The 22369-nt window shown below is 39.2% G+C and overlaps 1 protein-coding gene across 1 annotated transcript in view; it reads right to left on the bottom strand.

Annotated features, from left to right (window-relative positions):
* The window catches only part of Gucy2c (guanylate cyclase 2C), a 71740-nt gene that overhangs the window by 37828 nt on the left and 11543 nt on the right, over positions 1-22369 (bottom strand). Inside the window, exons 4-11 of the mRNA XM_004845835.3 lie at positions 18954-19169; positions 17755-17876; positions 16046-16136; positions 13874-13991; positions 11176-11311; positions 9404-9489; positions 8927-9038; positions 2210-2291 (exon numbers count right to left, since the gene is read on the bottom strand). Of these exons, the coding sequence (XP_004845892.2) occupies positions 2210-2291; positions 8927-9038; positions 9404-9489; positions 11176-11311; positions 13874-13991; positions 16046-16136; positions 17755-17876; positions 18954-19169 (963 nt within the window). The remainder of the gene's footprint in view (positions 1-2209; positions 2292-8926; positions 9039-9403; positions 9490-11175; positions 11312-13873; positions 13992-16045; positions 16137-17754; positions 17877-18953; positions 19170-22369) is intronic.

The following is a 22369-nucleotide window of genomic DNA, read 5'->3' as shown; positions in this document are numbered from 1 at the left end:
AATTGCTGTTTCCCATATTCTTAAAAACATCTGCTACTGTTAAACAATTTTTAACTTTTCTGATATGTGCGAAGTGTTTCATATTGCTGATAATTTTATAGAATAGACTCAGAGAATTGTTTATAATTTTGCTCATTCTTCTTTTCTTTCTTTTTTCTTTTTTTGATTTTTTGAGACAGGGTCTTGCTATGCAGTTCTGGCTGGCCTTTAACTCACTATGTAGCCCACGCTGGCCTAAAACCTGAAGTAATCCTTGTGCCTTTGCCTCCTGAGTGCTGAGATCACAGGCATGCACCACCACACCTGGCTCATTTTTCTTACTGTGTAATTTTTCTTTTATTTATCTTCATTGTCTTACATGCATTCTTTATATATTCTGAAAAAACAAATCATTTGTCCTTTTGTGTTGTAAATACCTTCTTCTAGATTATTGCTTCTTTTATCTTTGCTATATGGAAATTTTTTATTTTATTATGACCACGTTTCTTTTTGTCTTGTATGACTTTTCGTTTTTATCTCGATTGAGAAGTACTTTTTAAACTTGAAATCATACAGCTCTTTCCTATTAATTTCTTGTAAATTTTGAGGTCTGATTTTCAGATGTAGATCTTTAACATTTAAAACTCTCATAGAATGGACTGTATTTTGTACATTGTTTTGGGTAGGGTTTTAATTTTATTCTTTACATGTGGAAAGGCTACTGTCCCAACATCATTTCCTAACTGATTCATAACATCATCTTTATCATGCCCCCAATTCCCATACTTACTTGAGTCTGGTTCTGGAATCAATTTTCTTTTCCATTGAACTATTTGTCTTTCCTGGAGTTTGCCTTTGCTTTTTGGTCATTTGACAAACTCCAACTTACCTTCTCTAGGTCACTCATAATGTCTGTCTTAATATTTCCTGACCAGAAATGATAACTCATTTACAGTTCCTTCTAACTCTGAGTATTCCTCTATTAATTATGTATAAAGTAGCATATGATTGACTAGTTATGACCCAAAGACCTACAGGCAAGGAAGATGAATATCAGACCACTGAAGGCTGCCATCTTTGTGCCCCCCGAAACCCTTGGGGCTCAACAGAGCCAACTGTCACTCATATTGAATTAGGGGATTCATAGATCACTCACTATTTTCTTGCATGTGTTGTTGTAATGGAAAATTACATGCATAACACGGGTTTGCCTGGTTTTCCTGTAGAGACTCTGGCCATTAGAAAGCCCTATCTGTTTCTCATGCTTAATCACCTTTGTCTTGTGATTTGTTCCTATCTTAAGATGATGTCCATATGGATTTGGTTTCAGTTCTGCTTACTCTTGTATAATGGTCACACCGTAGATCATAGCTTGTGTGTGTGTGTGTGCGCGCGCGCGTGCGCTTTGAACCCAGGGCCTTGCACTGAGCTACATCCCCACCTCTTTTTTTAATGTTCTGTTTTGAGATGGGGGTCTTACTAGGTTACTAAGTTGCCTGGGATGAGCTGAAATTGTGATCCTCCTACCTCAGCTTCCCAGGGTGCAGGGGTTACAGGCATGCACTACCACACCTGGGTGTATTCTGTATTTAACATACACAGATTAGGAGGTAGTGTCATATTCAACAAATATTTCTTAGTACACACTGTTACTAGTTGAGTTAATGTGGAAAACCCAAGTCAAGTAGAAAAAGCATGGAACTGATGGTCAGAAAGCCTGAGTTCTGGTCCAACTTACTATCTAGTGGTATGATTCTGAATTTCTCTCTCCCTGTGCTAAGACAGATTGGCAACAGATGATTTCTAGAGCCTCTGCCAGCCTAAGTATTATGTAGTAGAATGATTTTTAAATCTTCCACAATATACCAATAAGACAATGAAAATAACTAATTTCAGTTATATAATGCTTATTATGCGTCAGTCTCTATACACGTCCCATTTCTAATCTTCATGGCAGCTCAGAGGAAGAAATTGAAGCTAATAACCTGTTTATGTTGCTAAGCAACATGCTTAGAGCACACAATTGGTAAGTTACACTACTGGGATTTGAGTCCCAGTCTCTGACTCCAGAGCTCTAATCGATCCACTCAGCATTTGATTCAGAATGCCTTCAGGATCTTAGGTCTGTCTAGAGGCATCTGTGTAAGCATGCGTGATCCACAGAAGTCAGGCCTCTCCTCACCCTCCTCCCTCTCCGAACGAGGAGCCCAGTGGGAAGGGGTGGAGGTACCTCAGCACCAGGAGAGCGATGAGCAAGAGCAGCACCAGCACCCCGGCCAGGGCGAAGACGGCTATCATCAGGATTTGGGGGCCTGTGGCAGGGAAAATGGTTGACACCACATTAGCAAGATCTTTGAGATGAGGACAAAAGTGCTCCGAAGATTTTAGTTGCATAATATAATTTGTGGAAGGGCAAAGGGAGACAGACTCCTTTTGAAAAATATGTAACTTTTATTAACTGCTTCATGGGTAATAGATGTCCCAAGCCCCCAGTCTCTGAAGGAAGCCATCTGGCATTTGCTTGGGGAAAAGGATTTGATTTCAGTTTTCCTTGTAGCCTATGGGTCTCTTATTTCTACCAGGAACCACCAAATATTGCAAGAACATAAAGTGATTTTCAGCACACAAATACTTTGCTGGTGGAAGTTTACCTGGTGACATTGAAACCAGTGTACCTAAAGGTTCCACAGAGGAGGAAAGAGACAACTATTTTGAAATATAGAACATAAATCGGAAGCAAAGTAAGTCAATGTAGAATATTAGACGACACTGTGGCATGTTGGTTCTTTCCAAGTTCTCTAGGATACTGGACAAAGTCAACAAAGACTATAATGTTATTAGAACACTGGTTGAGCAGATGGAATAAGAAGAGAGACTCACAGAGAAGAGTAAGTGGAAACCAAGCAAAATTTTGGAATCAGCCCGGAGTGGGAGATAATCTGTAATGTGTTGGTGTCTCAGCTCTTGAATTTTCCCTGAAGAACATTCCTTGGTCTGCAATGAGGTCCCAGAGTGGGGCTCATCAGAAAGTAGTAGTTCTTTAGCACGCTCTTTAGTGAGTGGATAACAAGCACAGTACACTCTAAAGAAAGCTAACTTTTGTTAGTAAGGATAGTATGCTAGGGAGAGTTCCAAGCAGGCACAACCAGAGTGTCAGCTGCCAGTGATGAAAACATAGCTCAAGAAGGGAGGGCAGATAGTAACTAGAGAAGCAACTGTTCAAGGTTGGGGATTGGTTTCTCTTGTTTTCCTAGAATTTGAGGAGTGGTCAGGGTCTGTGACTGATGGGCTTCTTCTAATCAATGATTGTCTCTATCCTCGCATAGGGAGGGGGAGGCTTTGAACTTGTTGGTGGGTATGGTGGCCAAAGCCCATTGGGAAAGGTCAAAACTGTAATGTAAATGTATGTAAATGAGCTTCATTGGGTCAAGCAAGGCAACATAAGTCAGTGTGGAGTTAGAGCCACCCTAAGTGTAACCGTGTGAGCCCTGCAGTGGTGAGACTGGGTAGGGTAGGGGGAAACTTGAAGGGGACTTGATGTGCTTTTCTCAGGAAGTTGGGGGACCTCAAACTAAGGAGCGTAGGCCACTGTCTTTTTAACAGAATTCCTTCCGTGGGCTCAGCTGCCAGTGTCCATATCCAGCTCATCCCCAGCTAACTGCCTACCCTATCAGACCCTACCCAAGGGACCACTGCAGTAGAGTCCAGGAATGCAAAGGTGCACGTCCAGGTTGAGAAGGCCAGCAAGAGGAACAAGGTTGTAGTATTGTACGCGGAAGTCATGACTCACAGACACCATGTGAGCCACATGGATTCCTGTTGGGTTAGGAAGATGTGGGCTCGAAATGTAATGGAATTAATCCCAAGCAATAGATAAAATGTATAAGAAACTGGAAAATAATAGAAATATGGTGAAGAAGACATGTTTCTTCTTAGAGCAAAGGGGGGGGGAGAGAACTAATACCTAATCAGAACCTCTATAAAAAAATGTTCAAGAAAGACATAGTCCAAAATTGAAACAAAATAAGATGTAGACTGATTTAGAGGCTTGAGTATTTAAAAAAATATATATATTTTTTCTTTTGTGTAGTACAAAAGGGAGATACTGATGTCCTACAAAAAGAAATATTATCCTGGCATATACTCTTTAGCTTTGTATAAATAATATTTAGGTCATGATATTGATGAAAGTGTTTACTGGTTTTCAACTTCTAAAATCAACTTAAAGGTAAAGTAGAAAGGACTATACTATGTTTACCAAAGAAATATTACTAACTCTTATAAATCATAGAAAAATATAGGAGAGTTTGGGAGGTAGAAAGGGGGTAGAAGAAAGGACCTGGGCCCTAATCATTTCATTTTACAAAGTCGGGGAGGAAGATGCTTTGTATACAGTTGATAGAACAACAGTAGAAGCCCATGCATACCAATTAAAATGATAAATATACTGGCAAAAAGACAAAGCTATTGCAAAGAAAGAAAGAGGGCTGGTGAAGATGAACTAAGCCTTCATTTATCAGTACAAAAAATACAACATCAAAAGCTTAGGAATGAAGAGTATAATCATATTATTTGGAGATATGCAAAAAACTAAAGCCAAAGTGACTGAAAGACCAGTGAAGCACACGGAAAGACCAGTTATACCTGTTTTCTATTATGAGCATCTCTACTATTGGATTTGAAAATCACATGTGTGGATTTTCCTTTGCTAAAAATGTGATGAGCGAAGGTGCTGCTGAAGAGGAGGTACCAAGATCTCTATTAAAGCAGCACCCCAGCCTCACCCCCAGTTTTCTTATCATGAAGCCATGACGTAGACTGGAAGGTCATGGTCCAGGTCTATTCCTTCATGCCTGTTCCTTTAGCCGGATACCTGGTAAAGAATCAACTTGAAGGGGCTGAATGAAAAAATAATTCAATAAAAGCTGGGTCCCGCTCATCTTACTGAGAACAACAAGGAAAAATGCTCAAACATTAAAACACACATAAACTCATGTTAAAAAAATGCAACCTCATATGGGATTAGACTTATGGCACATGTCACGTGTACTTAAATTATTTTCTTTGGTTGAACTATGTTCTTCTAATGAATTAACCCTCCAATGCAGTAGAGGGTTTCACGTGGGGTAAATATCGCAGGGCTGTCTATAACGGGTCCATTGAAGACTTTATATTTTGCTACCACATGACTTTGGCTTTGATTACTTGTTTTGTGCTAAGAAAAAAATTAAATAATGAAAATGTGAGCTGTGGATTTCTCTTCTCATTTGGGAAAAAACAAATTCATACCTTGGAATTTGAGTTGTTTTATGCGTACATTTGTCTTTGGTGAATTCTGTCTATCACTATGATCACCACCTCTGTCACTACCACTACTGTTACCTCTCTCAGCACCATTGCACTCCCAACCCCACATGAAAAGCAAGAGTGAGTGCAAGAAATGTAAATTCCACAGAGCAGATGGCTGCACTCACAGCTTACTAAAACTGCACATTCCCCGAACTAGTGCATAGTTGGAGGGCGTGTGGGGGACTCTTCAACCCATTTCAATCCCTATCTGCCTTCTACAGTATGAACATCCTCACTGAATTAGACACTATGTGTCATTTACACATATTATTTAAATGTATCACATACTTTTTAAATACAACAGTTTTAAATTCAACATACTTTCTAGTTTTGCTTAAGCAAGTCACTGTATCTCAGTTCTCAGGTTAAGCTTCTGCTGCCTTCTGGTGGCTACTCTAGTTATTGTATTGTATTCAGATTTCCACAGTGAATACAGAATGACATTATTAGGTCGTACGACACAGTTGGAAGGAACTCATTAAATCTCCTAATTTGATAGAGGAAGAAACTTCCACTTAAAAAAAGAAATAAATCAACCAAAACTTACACAGCATAAATGAGTTCCGGAGTCTAGAAATACATTGTTAATAATTAAAATGTTTTATGCAAAAAAAGGTATGGTATTGTTAGGAAATGAGTCGAAAGATAGATTAGCAAATTAAAATATATTCTTTTAAGATCATGATACACAGTGTATTTACCATTGTTATTCTCTAATAATTTTTTTATGAAAATTTTTTTATAGAATGGCTTTTATGTTTTGTTTATTAATATCTACTTGTATCACATTAAAATAAAAAATTTAAAAATCAAAAAAAGGAAAAATATTCATAGTTATCTCTTGTTGTCATTCATTCACTCAGTTGTTCCAAGGTGCCGTGTCTGGGTATGGGGATAAAGGCATTATTATTAGACATTCGGGGTATGGGGATCCTACACTTGTAAAGTATATGGCATAAAAAGATGTGAAATGGATCAGTGTGACATAAGTACTCTGCTTGATGTCGAGTAAGGTAAAAACAAGATTAATAACCTCGGATGATAAGAAAAAAGCTTAGAAAATGTGCAATTCAAGTTCAACCTTGAAGATGAGTGGATATTTACCAGTTATGCGAAGGAATAATAAATTATAATCAAAAGGTGTAGCATGAGGAAGGACACAAGGGCCTAAAGTTGTACAACCCTTGAAAGTAGGAGGAAGCTGAGAGAGAGGAGAAGGGATGTGGGGTGAGATGAGAGAGAAGGCTGGAGAAGTCGCAGGATGGCGAATGGCAGGTGCTGTCTTAGGTCCTCGGGACCTCACTGTAGAGCAGAGCTCTCCCTAAGAGCTGCCAGGGCACAGTGATAGGCTCGGTCTGTGGTTTCGCTTTGGTGGCCCTGTGCGGTGGCTTGGAGGTAGAAGACTGAGGCAGGAAAGAGACAGCGAGGGCCTAGATGAGGACACAAACCAAATCTGCATAGTCTATATTTTTGTGTCCCAGGCCATTAGGACCATGTCTGGAATTAAGTGAGTCTTTTTTCAATGAATGAAAAGGCTGCACTGGTCTAATATCCAGATAGAATGCACGGTTACTTAGTCGGCAGTTGCATACACAGATAAGAGGTCAGGCATGCACACCTCATTTGTGTGCTATTTGAAAGAGTGAGGAGCTTTGCTTACAAAGTGTAAATTAGTGTTATTACTAAAAGTAATAACAGTTAAGTAATTTGAAAAGCTCTGGCTGAGGTTTCTACTTAATGGACGATAAAGTGACATAGCCTAGCCCAGGATAATACAATGTCTCTATAGTACTTAATATGAATTATTTCATGTGATTTCTTTTAAGTAAATAATGAGAGATCACAAAAATTGCATTTTGACAAGTTTCACATTTTACAGATCACAGACCTTCTATTCAATAACCAAATACTTAAAAACTTAAACTAAAGACATTAAAAATACATAATATCACTGAGTCCTATCATTAGGAGAAAGAAAAAACAATTAACTCAAAAAGTTATAAAAGGAAAAGTTGAGAACTTCAGCAGTCCATGAGGAAAGAGATACATTTCAAAAGTCAAGTTTGATTTAAAATTTGGAAACTTGAAGATTCTTCCAGGATAATAAAGAAATCTTGTCAAAGAAAAATCAATTTAAAAAGTAGTGACAAAGTCTGAAGTCAGCTCCAGATTGCTTATTGCTTAAAAAATGCAATTCATACCCTTACTCCTCCCTTTTTGCTTTAATCATCTGCTAATGCCTTTCGAATAAAATCATTTTGGACCAAAAATGATTCCTAGAGTAAAAATGAACTAGAAACAGTTTCGGCTTTGGCATAACCAAACCAATTGAACCAGAAATGTTTTCTTTAAGGCAGATCAAATTTTCCAAGTTTCTAGCTAAAAAGTGGGGATGGAGTAGAAATATTTCTAGCTCATGCTTTTTAATACTTTTAAAAAATGATAAATGAATATAATCATTGTGGAAAATTTTGACGACTCAGAAAAATGTAAAAAAGCAAACAAAGCACAACAAAATAACAAAGATGAATTTTCCAGGGCTCTATTATTACCACTGTTAAAATTTTAGGGTGTTTCTTTCTAGTCTTATTTCTATACCTTGTTTTACAAAGTTAGAATTCAGTAAATAAAAAGCTATATTTTTCTATTACTCTTACTACTATCATGTGAAATTCTTTGTAAATAATTATTTTCAACTGGTTGCCTGATATTCCACATTTGAATAAATCATGATTTTCTAAAAATGTTATTAATTAATGGTGTTTCTACTTTTTTATCTTTGAGCATAAATGTTTGCTCAAACTTAACATTTTTTTTCTTCAAATAGATTAATAACATGGAACGATTAGTCATTGTGCTGAGCCCTGGCTAAGCCAATCAGCGACAGACTGTCCTGAGACCAGTGGCGCAGGAGATGCCCGAGCAGCCGGACGCCTGATGTCTCTGCGATGTACCTACATTGCCTCCCGTGGGGGAGAGGCCTGGCCACGTTAGGGCTTTTCCTGACACGGTAGAACCTCATTGCATGTGGGGGTAATCACCACCGTAACCCAAATACATGTCCTGTGAAGCAATGGTGGGAACTGTAGAGGCCATAACCACTGCCCACCTTTAGCCTAGTACAGCAAGTTCTCTGCTGAAATATTCATCCTTTGGCCTTACTGTAGTGAAATGTAATAGATTAAAAATACTGGTCTCGGGACTGGGGATTTGGCTTGGTGGTTCCGCCGCCTGCCTCGCAAGTGCAAGGTCTTGAGTTCAATCCCTGGTACCAAAAAAAAAAAAAAAGAAAAAAGAAATACTGGTCTCTGTTCATTTTTGCCAGTTATCAAACCTGGTTTTCTATGGGATAACTTATGTCAAAAGGTAGGATATATTTTAAAGATAGATTTAGCTAAATGAGAATAGGGATCTTTTCAGTGTTTATTTCAACTATACTGTAATTAATTGTGTAAGTAAATAAAATCCACATTTACACACTTGGGAAATTTAGTTGAGACAAATAAAACAAAAATCAACATATGCTAATTTCATAACATATACTTTTTCTATCAGAAAAACAATTTCTAGGACAGAAAATTCACGAGCAATAGCTTACCCCGGCCAGGAATATCATTAGGAAGTTTATGGTTCTTCCAGATGAATGTGGGGCTTGTGTCCATTGAGGTAGTTTGATTTATGTGGGTATCATAAGTCAAAAGGACCTTGTACTGTGTGGGGAAACAAAAAAGAAGATGAACAGGGAATAAAAAACGTTCTAGAATAATTTCTGATGAGAGCCATTGATCTGCTTACATTTACAGTAACACTTCTCAGGGGAACAAGGTAATTGTTAACCAGCTGGGACATAGTTAGGGTCTGCCTACTGGTTCAGGGCATGAACACATACTTAAGAATTTTATATTTCTTTAGAATTGTGCACTTTACCATTAACTCCAGCCCAACACACATGCTTCGGCTCTACAGAGAACTAGTTCAAGCCTTTCATTTTACCAGTGTTACAATAGAGGACATAAAAAAAGTCCCTTGTCACCCAGTCACATCCCCCACACTCCCAGTCAGCTGTGTGACCTACTTTCTTGGTATCCACAGAGGTGTACAGAAGCACCATAACATTGTCAATATCCCCACAGCCATCCAGCGTCACAGGACCTGTGGAACCTAAGGGAAAACCAGGGAGAATTAGAGGCCACTGTGGACTTCTTACCTAAAACCAATTGGATCCTGACAGAGAGTATGAAATGGGTTTGCATTGCTCTATTTCAAATTTACTGAAAAATTGACCTTAATCTTTTTATGAGAGGGCACCTGAGTTGGTTCTTTTTTTTTCCTTTTTTTTTTGGTACCAGGAATCGAACACAGGAGCTTGTGCTTGCCAGGCAGGTGTGGCACTACTGAGCTACATCCTCAGCCCTCTGAACTGGTTCTTGAGTCTGAGATTTCTGAAGGATTTTGTTTTTAACTGGAGATGTTTTTATTTAGAAGAAGGAAAAAAGTTTTCATTGCATTTAGGAAGACACTAAATATAATCAGTTAATAAATTCCTTATGTACTAGTGATAAATTTTTATCAAGATCACTTAATAAATTAGTAGTATAGGCCATTGTACAGTCTAACTTAGATAATAAAGAGACTGAAATCCCTTTGGTATCATTTATTGGCTGAAGACACAGAAAAAAATTACTTAAGTTCTGTTTCAATTTTTAATTTATAAAATAATAGCAGTATAGGATGAATGTATGAAATGGCTGTTTATTAAAAAATGACCAGATCAGTAATTTCACTTGGTTCAATATAATAATTAGCATTTACTTCATGCTCATTATACATCAGGCTCTGTGTTAAGCGCTTTATATGTAATTGTTATTTTATTCTCCTTGGAATTCCATGATGGAGAAACTGTTATTACCTCTATTTTATTGATGAGAAATTATTTAATGAATTCAGAGACATTAAGTAAGCTACTCAGGGTTGTAGAGCTGGTAGGTGGGTAATTTAGGACTCAGATAAGTATGCCTTAGCTTGAAGAGTGTATTAGTAGCCATTAGGATGCTTGACTATGATCATGGACACGAGGAAAATAAGAATGCACACAAAATGCCTGGCAGAGGTTGGGGTGCAGGGGAGGATCAATAAATGATCATCTCTCCCCCTCTGCTTCTTCGGAGGAGGGGTAACAGTCTCTTCCTATCATTGTCATACAGCCCTTGGACCTAATGCTAGGCATTTTCTGTTCTCTGAAGCCAACAGAAGACTCATTCTGCAATAAGACAAAGTTCTTCCAGACTAATATTTTAAGGCAAGCTAGAAAAGGCAATTGTTTAAGAGGAAATTTCATAATCTCTGAATGACATCCAAGTATGAAAGATGAGCATTTCAGTAATGGCTGCTGGCCAAGGGAATGTCAAATCCAGCAGTTACCAGAGGCATGACTTGAGTTGATGGTATTGTCATGAAGGATTTTGGTCGTTAGAGGCTTAACACTCTCGGGTCCTTGGAGGATACAAGGGGAAATGTAAAGGAACCAAAATCAAACTCAAATATCTTTCTCCTTATTCATCTCCAAGCATAGCCAAAATACCCTGCTAAGAGATTGCTCATAAGTGCAGAGCCTGAGCTACATGCTTGTTCTGTGATACCCAAAGATTCTGAAAGGCTGTAGCATAAATTGGGTCCAGATATCTGTAATGGCACCCTCAGAGTTTATACAATGATGTTTGCCTCCAACTGAGTTCAAAGATCTTTAGCCATCCAATCACTAAACCCTCTTTGTTTCCAAAGCCCATCACAAAGCCCATATATATATTTTTTTATCTCTGCTGTTGTTTGCTCCTAGGAGACCAGTACCTTCGAAAGTGAGGTTCCTGAAAGCATGAGCAAATTTGGAAGTGGTAATAATTTCTCCATTTTCAAGAAATGTCTTCAGCACGTGGCCAAACAGCAAGGTTCCATCCAGGTAAGCAAGAGCAAAGTCGGTTCTTCCCTGAAGGAGAAAGGGAAACTGTCAAATGGGTCTAAAATAGAGATTCTGGTTCTGATATTGCAGCAAAATATTCTCGGGTCAGCAGGTACCTGAAAGATAAAAGGATTTTAAGGGAATCGAAAGGGTGGTAGTAAAGGAGCCTTCTGGAAAATCATTCCTTGGGCCAGTGCTCTTTGTCAGCCTGTGTCATTTATGGATGGGACCCATGAAGCAAGAACACCACCATTAGAGGACTTCCTTCCCAGGAAGACAAAATATATGACGGTAGTGAGGAGAGTCAACAGAAAGCTTTGACACAGAACTAATATTTGCTTGTAGTTTAATGTTTTCATTGAAGTACAAAAGAGAAATCCAGGGCCGGGGGATTTAGCTCAGTGGTTCTGCCGCCTGCCTCGCAAGTACAATCCCTGGCACCAAAAAGAAACAAAGGAGAAATCCAAAAGACCACACACCAAACAACTCCTGTGGTTCAGTATCCTGAGTGGAGTATAAGAGTTTTACTTGGCTGATATCACTGAATTTGCAGAAAAGACAGCTCTGCCTGGATATTACTTCAGCCCTAAATGCCTGCCCTGTGGGGAGCACTGGAGAGGGTCAAGGCCTCTCTGCTTCTGCGGCTGCTGCAGGGTGAGCTGCCAGGATGGCCTCCAAATCAAAGCTCTTACCTCAGCCAGACCAGATGTGTTTTGTATGCTTTTTCCAGAGCTAAGAAGCAGTGTGAATTCCATGCACCTAGAATTAAATTTACTCGAAAATATGAAAAGGAAAAAACAGACTTTTATTGGTTTCATTTTCTATTGCTGAAAACATTTCATGAGATGAAAAGAATTCAGATAAGATGCACCTTGGAAGAGGTTATTGACCCTCATTTTGGCAGGGTGGTAAATTGGAGGGCTGTGCTACTATGGAGGTATCTAACTCTCCTGACACCTGTCTCTTCCTCGCCCTTGATTTGTCATCGCAAAGTTGTTCAGGGCCCGCAGGTCTGTGTCCCACATTCCCTGCAAGCTGCTGTCCACTGACGTCTCTGAGAACAGAAAATAGTCCTCAAATTTAATCACATTACAGTTCAGTAGTGCTTGTCAGAGACCTGCCTTATAATAAGGGGGCCGTGATTGAATGTCTTTTGCTGGGACAAATACTATACCAGCTGGGATACTGAGATAACAGAAAGAAGCTAGTATTCTCCTAGAAAAAGTTAATTATAATGGACTACAATGTCTTAAACTAGGAATACATTTCTCTAAAATTGTAGTTTAGTACTAGTGACAGGAGGAAACTGCTTTAGGGTATAGGGAACTTTATTTTATACTGTTTAACTTCTACCTCTCCTAAGTGTAATACTGACCCTCTAGCAGGACTTCTTCCTGTGTGGCCACTGTTCTTCTTGTTATGGCTTGTATCTAGATGTCCCCACAAAGCCTCATGTGCCCATAGGTGAGGCTTTTGGGTGGTGATAGGATCATGGGGTTTATACTGAAATGTGTGTTGGGACGAGGTGGGTCGCTGGGGGCGTGGCCTGAGAACAACTCTTTCCCCACCCTCCTTCCTTGATTGGTCTTTGCTGCCAGCTGCCCTGCCATGAGCTGTTTTTCCTCTGCCATTCCACCATCCCGGAGCCAGGCCACTCTAAGCTGAACCCTCTACAAGCTGTGAGCCAAAATAAACTTTTCTTCCTTTAAGCTGTGGGTGTTGGGTATTGTGTCCCATTGACAAGAAAAGTAGGATGCTTCTGATGATGCAAAAGTATGGCCTGTTGACATTGGTCCAGAGCTCAGGTGCCCAATCTTTTGGCTTGACTGGGTTGCACTGGGTGAAGGGAAATTGTCTTGGGCCACATATGAAATAAATAATATAGTTAATGTATATAAGTAACAAAACTTCCGTTTTTGTATATTTTAACTTACTAAATTATTTTGTGAAATAACACAAGCCCAAGTAAAAAATTAAGAAAACTCACATGTCTGCTTAGTAACAATAAATGCCCATCCTCACAGGCACACACACGTGTACATGAGTTGAAATATTATTATCAGTCATCACTGCATTTTACTAGCCAAGTTGCATAAGCACTAGTTACACACAAGCACATAAACTCTGATACACGCGGGTTTCAATTCAACTGTGTGGGAGCACAGGAAGCAGAGTTAGCTCCACACCATGTCCTCTTGCATTGAGGCCCATTCTCACCTACAAAGTCTGAGCTCAAGCACCGCACAATCGAGTCATGGAAAGTATCTCAAATCATCTTGTAATAAAGTTTATGGTCTTGTGGAGTCATATTGCTAGCTGTCCTGGGCCGCAGGTTGGACATACCTGGTCTAGAATCCAGAAGTAATCTGTACATACTAAGAGTTTTGGTAGGGATCCTGATACTGCATCATGCTATACATGTAGTTGTACATTTGTTGTGTGAACTGGAAGAAGTAAAAATTATTGCAAATTTAAGAACTCAGGCCCCAGTGAATAACTATCTTCCCCCATGTATTGTGTACACACACATGCACACATGCACATACCCACACACATACACATGAGTGCATGCACACACACATAGCTTACCTGTGAAAACCTTTTAGAGAGAGAACTATTTATGGTGGAATTTCCAGGAGGCAGTGTCAGAACAAGGACATTTTTCATATAATCGGGGGCTATGACATTGTCTTCAAAGTAGTAGTTACTATTAAAAAAAAAAAGCACATGTTCCTTATAAAAATAAGTTCCTCTCAAAATAGCAATGCATCTTCTGCAATTCACACAAACTGAAATATCGGCCTTGGAAATGTTTTAAAACTTTTCTTCAGTAATCTGCAAAACTTTCTACTTTCCCCAGATAGGATTATTTTCTTCTATACTTGCTAAGTTGCATAAGAAAACTTAGGCATCTGTGGTTAGCATACAAAAATGGAAAGGAAGAATCAGAAATAGATACTGTCTTGAGAAAGAATTCTTGGACTCTAGCCATGAAAGCTAATTGCTCTTAAGGCTTATTGACCCCAGGTTTATAAAAGAAAGCTTTCTTTTTTCTTAAAAGCTCCTGACAATTTAAAGATAGTGGAGTATAGTAGAGAGAAATTTTATCATTAAACTTGAATGGTAAAACACAAGCATACAAAGAGAAAGCGCTTTCTGTAACACTATAACCTTGTTGACATATTGGGGCATTAGCTCATCGATCCATGTACCATTAGGTCCTAGACAGTGCTTGGTACATTGTAGCCTGTCAGTGCTGTCTGAGACTGCGCTAATAATCATGTTTCCTATGCTTCCTATTAATTTCAGTGTTTTAATATGCAAAAGTTCTAACGTGATTGAATTGGGTGACCATCATTTAATGTTTAAATACATCTACTATGTGCTAAGGACCGTGTTGGCTCTTTTGCTAATATTATCTTATCTAATCCTAAAAACACCCCTAAAGAGAACATTTTAATTTTCATTTTACAAATGAGGAGATTTAATCTCAAAATGCTAAGAAATACTGAAGAGTCAGAAGAACCACATGTATCAGAATTACAATTTGAATACAAGTTATGTCTAGTTTTAAATGTCATGGTGTTCCCATAACTTAGCCAGCCATCCTTTGGGATTTGTCACAAAGGTAAACTAACACTTTCACAATTGACTGAGTATCTGTGAAAGTAAAATTATACCAAGTTGTTTACACTGAGAACTTTTCAGAGAGCAAAGCAGGTGCAGAAATCAATGTAATGGTAGCATAAAAAGTTGATAACTTTGCCCTCTTCTCTGCATTTCTGCAGCTAAAAGGCTAAGTTGATTATTTATCTTCATGAACACCTAGCTATCCAACATCAAGGTGTGTAACATCTAGCTGAAGTTTTTATGCTTCATTTCTCTTCATACTGTGTAAAGTATGTGTCGTATGGGTGATACGGTGAGGCAAATATGGGGACCAGCTGCAGCAGTGATAACCTTTGGTCTGAATGCAGGCAAGTAATGATTAATGATTCAGTCAGATAAGGATAGTCATATGGCCCAGTGCATGGGACAAGGGGCAAACACACACACACACACACACACACACTAGTGTTACATTGATACATGCTCCTTTGGGGTTAGTCTGACTCAAATATTACATTAGTACGGTATTTTAGTGGGGTCTCCAACCATATCAGCAGGAGAGTTTTTTTTAAAAAAAGGCTGTGATAAAAGGTTGCTTCTACTCTCCAGAATTTTCTCTCTTTAATCCAAGAGAAGGACAGAGGAAAAGATCACTACTGTGTGACTATGTCACCAATGACAAAGAATTACTGCAAAAATCAGAACCATATAACCGCAACTGACTCTTACCAAAGGTGGCTGAAGGACCAAAGGCCATTAAGAACCAAAGGGGAAAAAATGAAGACCATACTCCCAGGCATAATGCTAAGTTATTCATGGCTTTATCACTTTCTTCACAGAGATCTTAAAGTCAGGCTAGTGATCAGGATCCTATTTGATCGAGTAGGCTTTGTAGATGGATAGTCATGTGAGTTTTATGAACCTTTAATAAAGCTTTTGTATTTAGATGAAGGTGTAAAGGGAACATATCTCTTCTAGGATCATGACTGATTAAATGAGAATGAGGGTGAAATGAGAAGGAATGAAACTTTAGCTCATATGTTGTCATCTACTGAATTGCATAAGAGGCCATTTGCAAAGCAAGAGAAAAAAAAGTGTGTGTGTCTTCAGGAAGTCCTTGGAGCACTTCCTTTCTCAAAGAATTATACCTACTTGAATAGATCCACCAGGATAATGACGATGTCTTCAGCCCCTGTCAAGTCAAGGGATTCCAGGGTCTGGGGTGTACCACACATAACAATCACTGGAGTGGAGAAAGCCAGACAAGAGGAGAAACATGACAGTTCACGTAACATAAATAGGGAGGAACCAGTTTGCTCAATTTGAACCCAATATGTCTGTGTTACTTCAAAAAACATAAATACTAGAGCTGGACACAGTGACACACACCTGTAATGCCAGCTACTTAGGAAGCTGAGGCAGGAGGATGCAAGTTCAAAGCCAGCCTGGGCAACTTAACAAGACCTCATCTCAAAATAAAAAATAAGGATTGGGAATGTAGTTCAGTGGTAAAATGCTTGCCTAGCGTGCCTGAGGCCCTGGGTTCAATCCCCAGTACTGCAAAAGAAAAAAGGAAAAAGATTCACACCAGTTCTCCAAACCAACTTCTCATTTCATAACAGTTATAGAGTTGGACTAGAACTGCATGGACTCTTCAAAAATCATCCAGTTCATTTATTTAATCTTATATGTAAGATAGCTGAAGCCAAGATGTCAAAGGATTCAAGAACCAGTTGACGACAGAAATAGAGCTTGAGTAGGACTCAAGTTTATGAGTCTTGGACAAGATTTATTCCACTACACTGGGCTGGTGTGATTACAAAAGTGAAGTACACCTTGCCATTTGTAAAAGCGGTTGAAAAAGATAGTAAAAGTGAAGGTGAGAAGAATTTATAAAGTCTTCCTCAGCAACTTTGCTTGGGTTTTGCCTGTAGCTTTTTAACACAGAACTCTGTCTTAGAAATTTTAGTGACAAGATCCAGTCTGAAACTCTACCCCTAATTGTAGCTGGCTATTTCCTGAATGCACAGTTTTATGCCTAAGGGGAATTGGGCACTGCATTAGATCCTTTCATATGCTGTGCTGTCCACTTGAATTGTCTTTAGAGAGATGAGTAATTAATTTTATACTTCTTTTTCTCCCAGATCTTGCTTAATGTTTTGCAACTGGTAGGTTCTTACTACACCAAATGCCTAAGCATGTCAGGAGATGATTATGTGAGTGATGTCAGGAGATTTGTCTCGCAAGCATCTTCCCTTGTAGGAAATTCCCACAAAATTGATTTGTTTGTCCCTGATATACTCCTATTTATAAAGAGAATTCTGTAAAGTGTGATAAATAACCTAACAACTGAAAGAGAATAAGTTTATCCCATTAGATTTTCACACTTTGCCTACATCTCATTGGGCAGATGACAGATATACAAAAAGATTATGAAAGTGAGATAATCTTTGATGCTTTGTAAATTTTGCCTGTGCCATATATCAATAGATTTATCCTCTTGGTCTCCAGGGACCTCAGAGTTCAGAATGTGTGAGAATTAGTCACAAATCCAGTAATATGTTGGACTGAAGGGGATCTAAAAACAGTGTATTGGTGGTGGGCCATGATATCATTTGGGTCAGCATCATCATCTACTTTCATTATGTTGATATGTCTACTTAACACTACTTTGGCGTTTTTCTCCCAGAGGATAAAGTTTTAGTCAATAAAGCTGCATGTAATTACAGGCCTCTCAAATACATAAAATATATACAAGTCACAAGAAAGCTGTGGATGGGTACACTTGTCAAGATGACTCTGAAGGACTTGGTACTCATGGGGAGGAAACCGGCAAAATGACTAGCTTCTTGTTGTCCTACCATTGCTTCTCCTGTTACGGCTCTTTAAGATATTTTGAAGCTCATCCGTTCCTCTCACAGTATCTTTGAAGCTGAGTACTTGAGAAAAATAGGAAACTCCAGCCTCCAGAGCATTGATGTACCTGGAACAGAAAGAAGAGGATCGAGAAAGCAGTTTTGATTTCTCACAGATTTCCTTGCCTTTAGTATGTGCAGCTCTGTCCTGTGTCTTATCTCCAATTCACTTCTGCTGTTAATGTAATAGACTGTATATGCTCTGGTGTCACTGGCTTGGGTTGTGGGCATCTAATTTTATGAAAGCATGAGGAAAGTTTTAGGGATTCTTTGTGTGTGTATATACAGTTGGAAGACGCTGGATGTGTCCCTTCTACTGACTTCTTGTGACTTATAGAAAGGAGCTTCTATTCTGCACTATCAATCAAAAACCTTTGAACCTACAGCTCAGAAATTTATAGTTGAAAAGAATAATTTCTGTTTCTATGAGGATTGGGTCTTTGTGTGTTCTAAGTTCACTCAGAGTTTTTAGGGTGAAGTCTCAGAGTTGATCCTGTAGCTTCCCAGCATGCATTGCTGGTGGTAGCCTTGCTTAGCCTTCTTTAGGCTCAGGTGGAGAGAGATGGCAGAACTTAGCAGCCTCCTGGAAACACAGGCAGTAACCCAGGCAAAAGACCCCCTCTGCCACTCGTGCTGCAGTTGAGTGAACCGTGCAATTTTCTTTTGACAACTGGACCCATTATTCCTGTTCTCCCTTGTCCCTTGTTCCCAAGAAAAAGTGTGAAAGAAGTTATTCCTAAGTACTGTACTTTTGGGTGTAGACAAAATGCCCATTCTCTCACATTAGAGCTTATACAGCAGTGTGAAAGCATTAATTTCTGGTTTTCATTTCCATTATCTATAAAGGAAGATCATGGTACTTGTTTTCTTTACTTCAAAGGATTTATTATGGGAAATAAAATTAATATGCATGTACTTTCCAAACCAGAAAGAGTTTTGTGAATGCAATCTATGCTGATTATCTTTAGGATACTTGAGTCACTTCACCCCTTTTGATTTTCTTTGTGTGCAAGGTAGGCTCGTGTCCATTCTAGTCCTGCTACTGATGGAAGATATGTACATCTGATTGTAAAGGGGGGTTCCTCCCTGACTCTATAGCTTCTCTCCAGGGAAAATGCCAGCAGAATGTTAATGATCCTGCTTACCAGAAACAGTACTCAGATTCTGTACCATTCTTGAAAACATATGAAGTGTTCCAGGAAAACGTTTTGAATGGCAGGTTATTGACCCTCCAAAAGTCAACCAAGAAGTACAGCAACTTGCGAGCTGGTGACATCATCCTTGTTAAGGTTTCTTTATAGTCACATGACAATCCAAAACTTCCAGCTGAAATCATGGGGAAGTTCAATTCTGTGTCCAGGCTATGCCAAGAGGTGAGAAAGAAAACAGTATCCAGATTAATTTAAGTAGCACAGATAAGATCCCTCTTTTCACCTGATTCAGCATGTGTGTATTACTAGTAGGAACGAAATAGGGCATTGAAGCAGTTTTCTCTTATACAGGTATACTTCTCACACAGGTGAATTTACAAACAAAATTTATTGACTATATGCTACATTCCAAGCACATAGGTTTCTGGACATGTGTATTTGTTACTTTGATTTATTCCATCAGAATAGGCTTTGGAGAATAGGATGTAGAAATAGAGTTGGGGCCACCATGGCCAGCACATTTATTGAGCCAGAAAAGTTCTCTCTACACCTTTCCCTCCACAGCCTGTCTTCTTTGCAGCTCTGGTATGCTCCACCTTTAAGATGGACATCAGCTGAGGATTTGAGAGATTTCCTTCTGAAGCTCAGGGACCTTCTTGTAGTTCCTTAAAAATATCAAACTTAATTCTTCAATCAGGGGCTCAGTCTAGACAGAGGCCAGGAATGAGGTTTCCCTGTATCTTTGCCTGGTTGACTTCTACTCATCCCTCTGGTCCTAGTTTAAATATCTCTTTATCAGAAAATTCTTGAATACCTAAGGCCAGGGAGTTATTTGGGTATCAGTTGAGTGCCTCTCTCCTTCACTAGACTTCGAGTTTCTTTTTCTTTTTTTGTACCTGGGATCGAACTCAGGACCTTGTGCTTTCAAGCCAGGTGCAGTACCACTGAGCTAAATCCCTGGCCCAGACTTCAAGTTCCTTGAAGGCAGGGACACTGTCTGGCTTGTTCACCTGTCAGTCTGGCTCACAGGTGAGTGCTCACCAAGTAGTTAACCAAGGAAGGAAAGCAACATCCTTTTCCATCTTTCCATCATTAATGCTCCATTGGTTTCCTGCTTGCATCTCAAACTCATTATGTTCATAATCTAATTTAAATTAAATTTGTTCCTCAAAACTGCTCTGTATGTTGATTTTTCAATGTACTACTTTTCATTCCTCAACACCCAATCAGTTACCAAATACTGTTGATTTTACAATATCTTTAAGGCTGTCCTCCCCTCCCTTGCCCTTTGCTTTTTCTTAACTCAGGTCCTCTTTCATTTCCTCGAAGACTTTCCTGCCATCGGTCTCTGCTGTGTCTGTCTTATATGCTGCTTCAGACTTGAGCTTTTCATCTCCCCGGCATGCTCAAAACCTTAGTGGTTTCTGATTAAACACAACTTCCTGCATCTGGATTGTGTTACATAAGCTTTCAAATCCGGTTCTACTTAATTTTTCTAGTCTTTATTATTCTTCTATCCATGTCCTGAATTCGAGTTAATATAGGCCTTGATATATGTGCACCCATGTTCTTAGTGGCACAGTTTGCAATAGCTAAAGCTTGGAAGCAGCCCAAGTGCCAATCAACTGGAAACTGGATAAAGAAGATGTGGTTTTTTAATAAAATGGAGTACTACTCAGCCATGAAGAATGAAAAACTAGAGGCATTTATGGCTAAGTGGATGCATATAGAGGCCATACTCTTAAGTGAAGTAAATAGGACACACATGTAAATACTGAATAGTTTCCCTAGTGTGAGAAACTGAGAGTGTAAACAAGGGTTAAAGTGATTAAAATGAATAATTGATGACTTGAAATAGGAAAAAAGGTCCAAAGATGAAGGGGTGAAGGGAGGGGAAGGGGAAAGGAAAGAAGGGAAAGGAAAAACTATGAGAAAAGAAAAAAAATGGAAACAAAGTCTATGTAAATAGGAAAGGGTGGAAGGGGTGAAGGGCGCACAGGTAATGGGGAAAAAATAAGAACCAAAATACATCATGTACAGGTACAAGCACCCAATGATAAATGTAAATGAATTTTATACCTAAAATGTACCAATAAAAGAACTTACAAAAAAAAAAAAATAGGCCTTGACAAATTGTCGTCGCTTCCCTGGTCTTTGCTTTTACAAATAATTCTTCCTCTGCCTGACTGGGAAGCCTATCCACTCATCTTTGCCATTAAAATTTTAACCAGTTTTCAACAGAAGACTCATAAAACATTTCCTTTATAAAGTCTTCCTGCTCTTGAAGCTTAATGCCCTTAACCTGTGGTGACCATTTCCTTCTATGCATCCTGCATCTTCTTGTTTGCTCTTCCCGGGTGGAACCTGTCTCCTTATGCCTTAGATTGGTCATGGGGTCCCTGTCACATTCTCTACAGTATTTGAGCAGGCAGGGCTGTGCTTTATTTAATTTTCTTTTTGCTGATGAAACTAAAATGCTTCTTTGGACACAGAAACTCGTATGTGATAAATCAATTTCTCTGCTCCTCTTCTCCTTCTTAGCAATATTAGTAAGAGGTCAGATGAGAAAACAGTTAGGAATGACTGCGGGGAAGAGTAAGATTCTGCATTTGGGGGTGGAAGATGGGCTCAGAACATGCTTCGGGGGTGTCTGCCGTATGTGGTGGACCTGAGCCTCTGGATGTGCAATGCTGCTGGGTGCGAGGCGTCACAGGCTGCTTGCAGTAGATGCTTTGGAGGGCTAATGTTTACCCTATAAAACCGATCCTAAAGGGTCCTTTAGGGTAGTGTTCTCTGTGTAGAAATAAGGTGGTCCTTGATGCAGGAGAAGATGATAAAAGAGAAAGGCAGGTGAGAGGGATTTTAATCTAGACGATGTGAACAGGAAGAACGAAGCATTTGTGGAGATGTAAATTACACTGAGTGAAATGAATGGCAGAGATGGAGGCGATTTTCCTAAAACCAGAGAAATATTTTCATTTTATAATATATTGGAGGCTTTTTCCTAAAATGATTAGGACACAAAAACTGGAATATGTTATGTATATCATTCCCAGATAAGTCTACAAATTAAAGACCTTGTTAATTTCCCTACTTTAAGCAAATTAAGGATAAAACAGAGCCCCACTGATACACCCAGGTGTGTTGCTTAGCTTAGTCTTCTCTGCCGGTACTGTGGGTTTTTCCTTTACTAAAGTCCTCCTTATTCCGTAGTCACTGACGTCTCTGCTTTCAGCCAAGACTATGACCTTCCACTCATGGTGTGTGGCCTCTCATGCTCGTAGTGAACGCTACTGTCATTCACCCCACACGGAGCAATGGTAGACATATCTGGGGAAGGGAGTGGTGATTTTAGAGAGGTAGCAAAACCTGAGAGTCCCAGGGCCCCTCGTTGTGTTGCCTTGACTACA

This window comes from Heterocephalus glaber, unplaced genomic scaffold (assembly GCF_053883595.1).
Source record: "Heterocephalus glaber isolate CG9 unplaced genomic scaffold, H.glaber_assembly_v1.0 deba00001444, whole genome shotgun sequence".
NCBI classification, from domain to species: domain Eukaryota; kingdom Metazoa; phylum Chordata; class Mammalia; order Rodentia; family Bathyergidae; genus Heterocephalus; species Heterocephalus glaber.
This window is presented reverse-complemented; position numbering and strand designations above follow the sequence as displayed.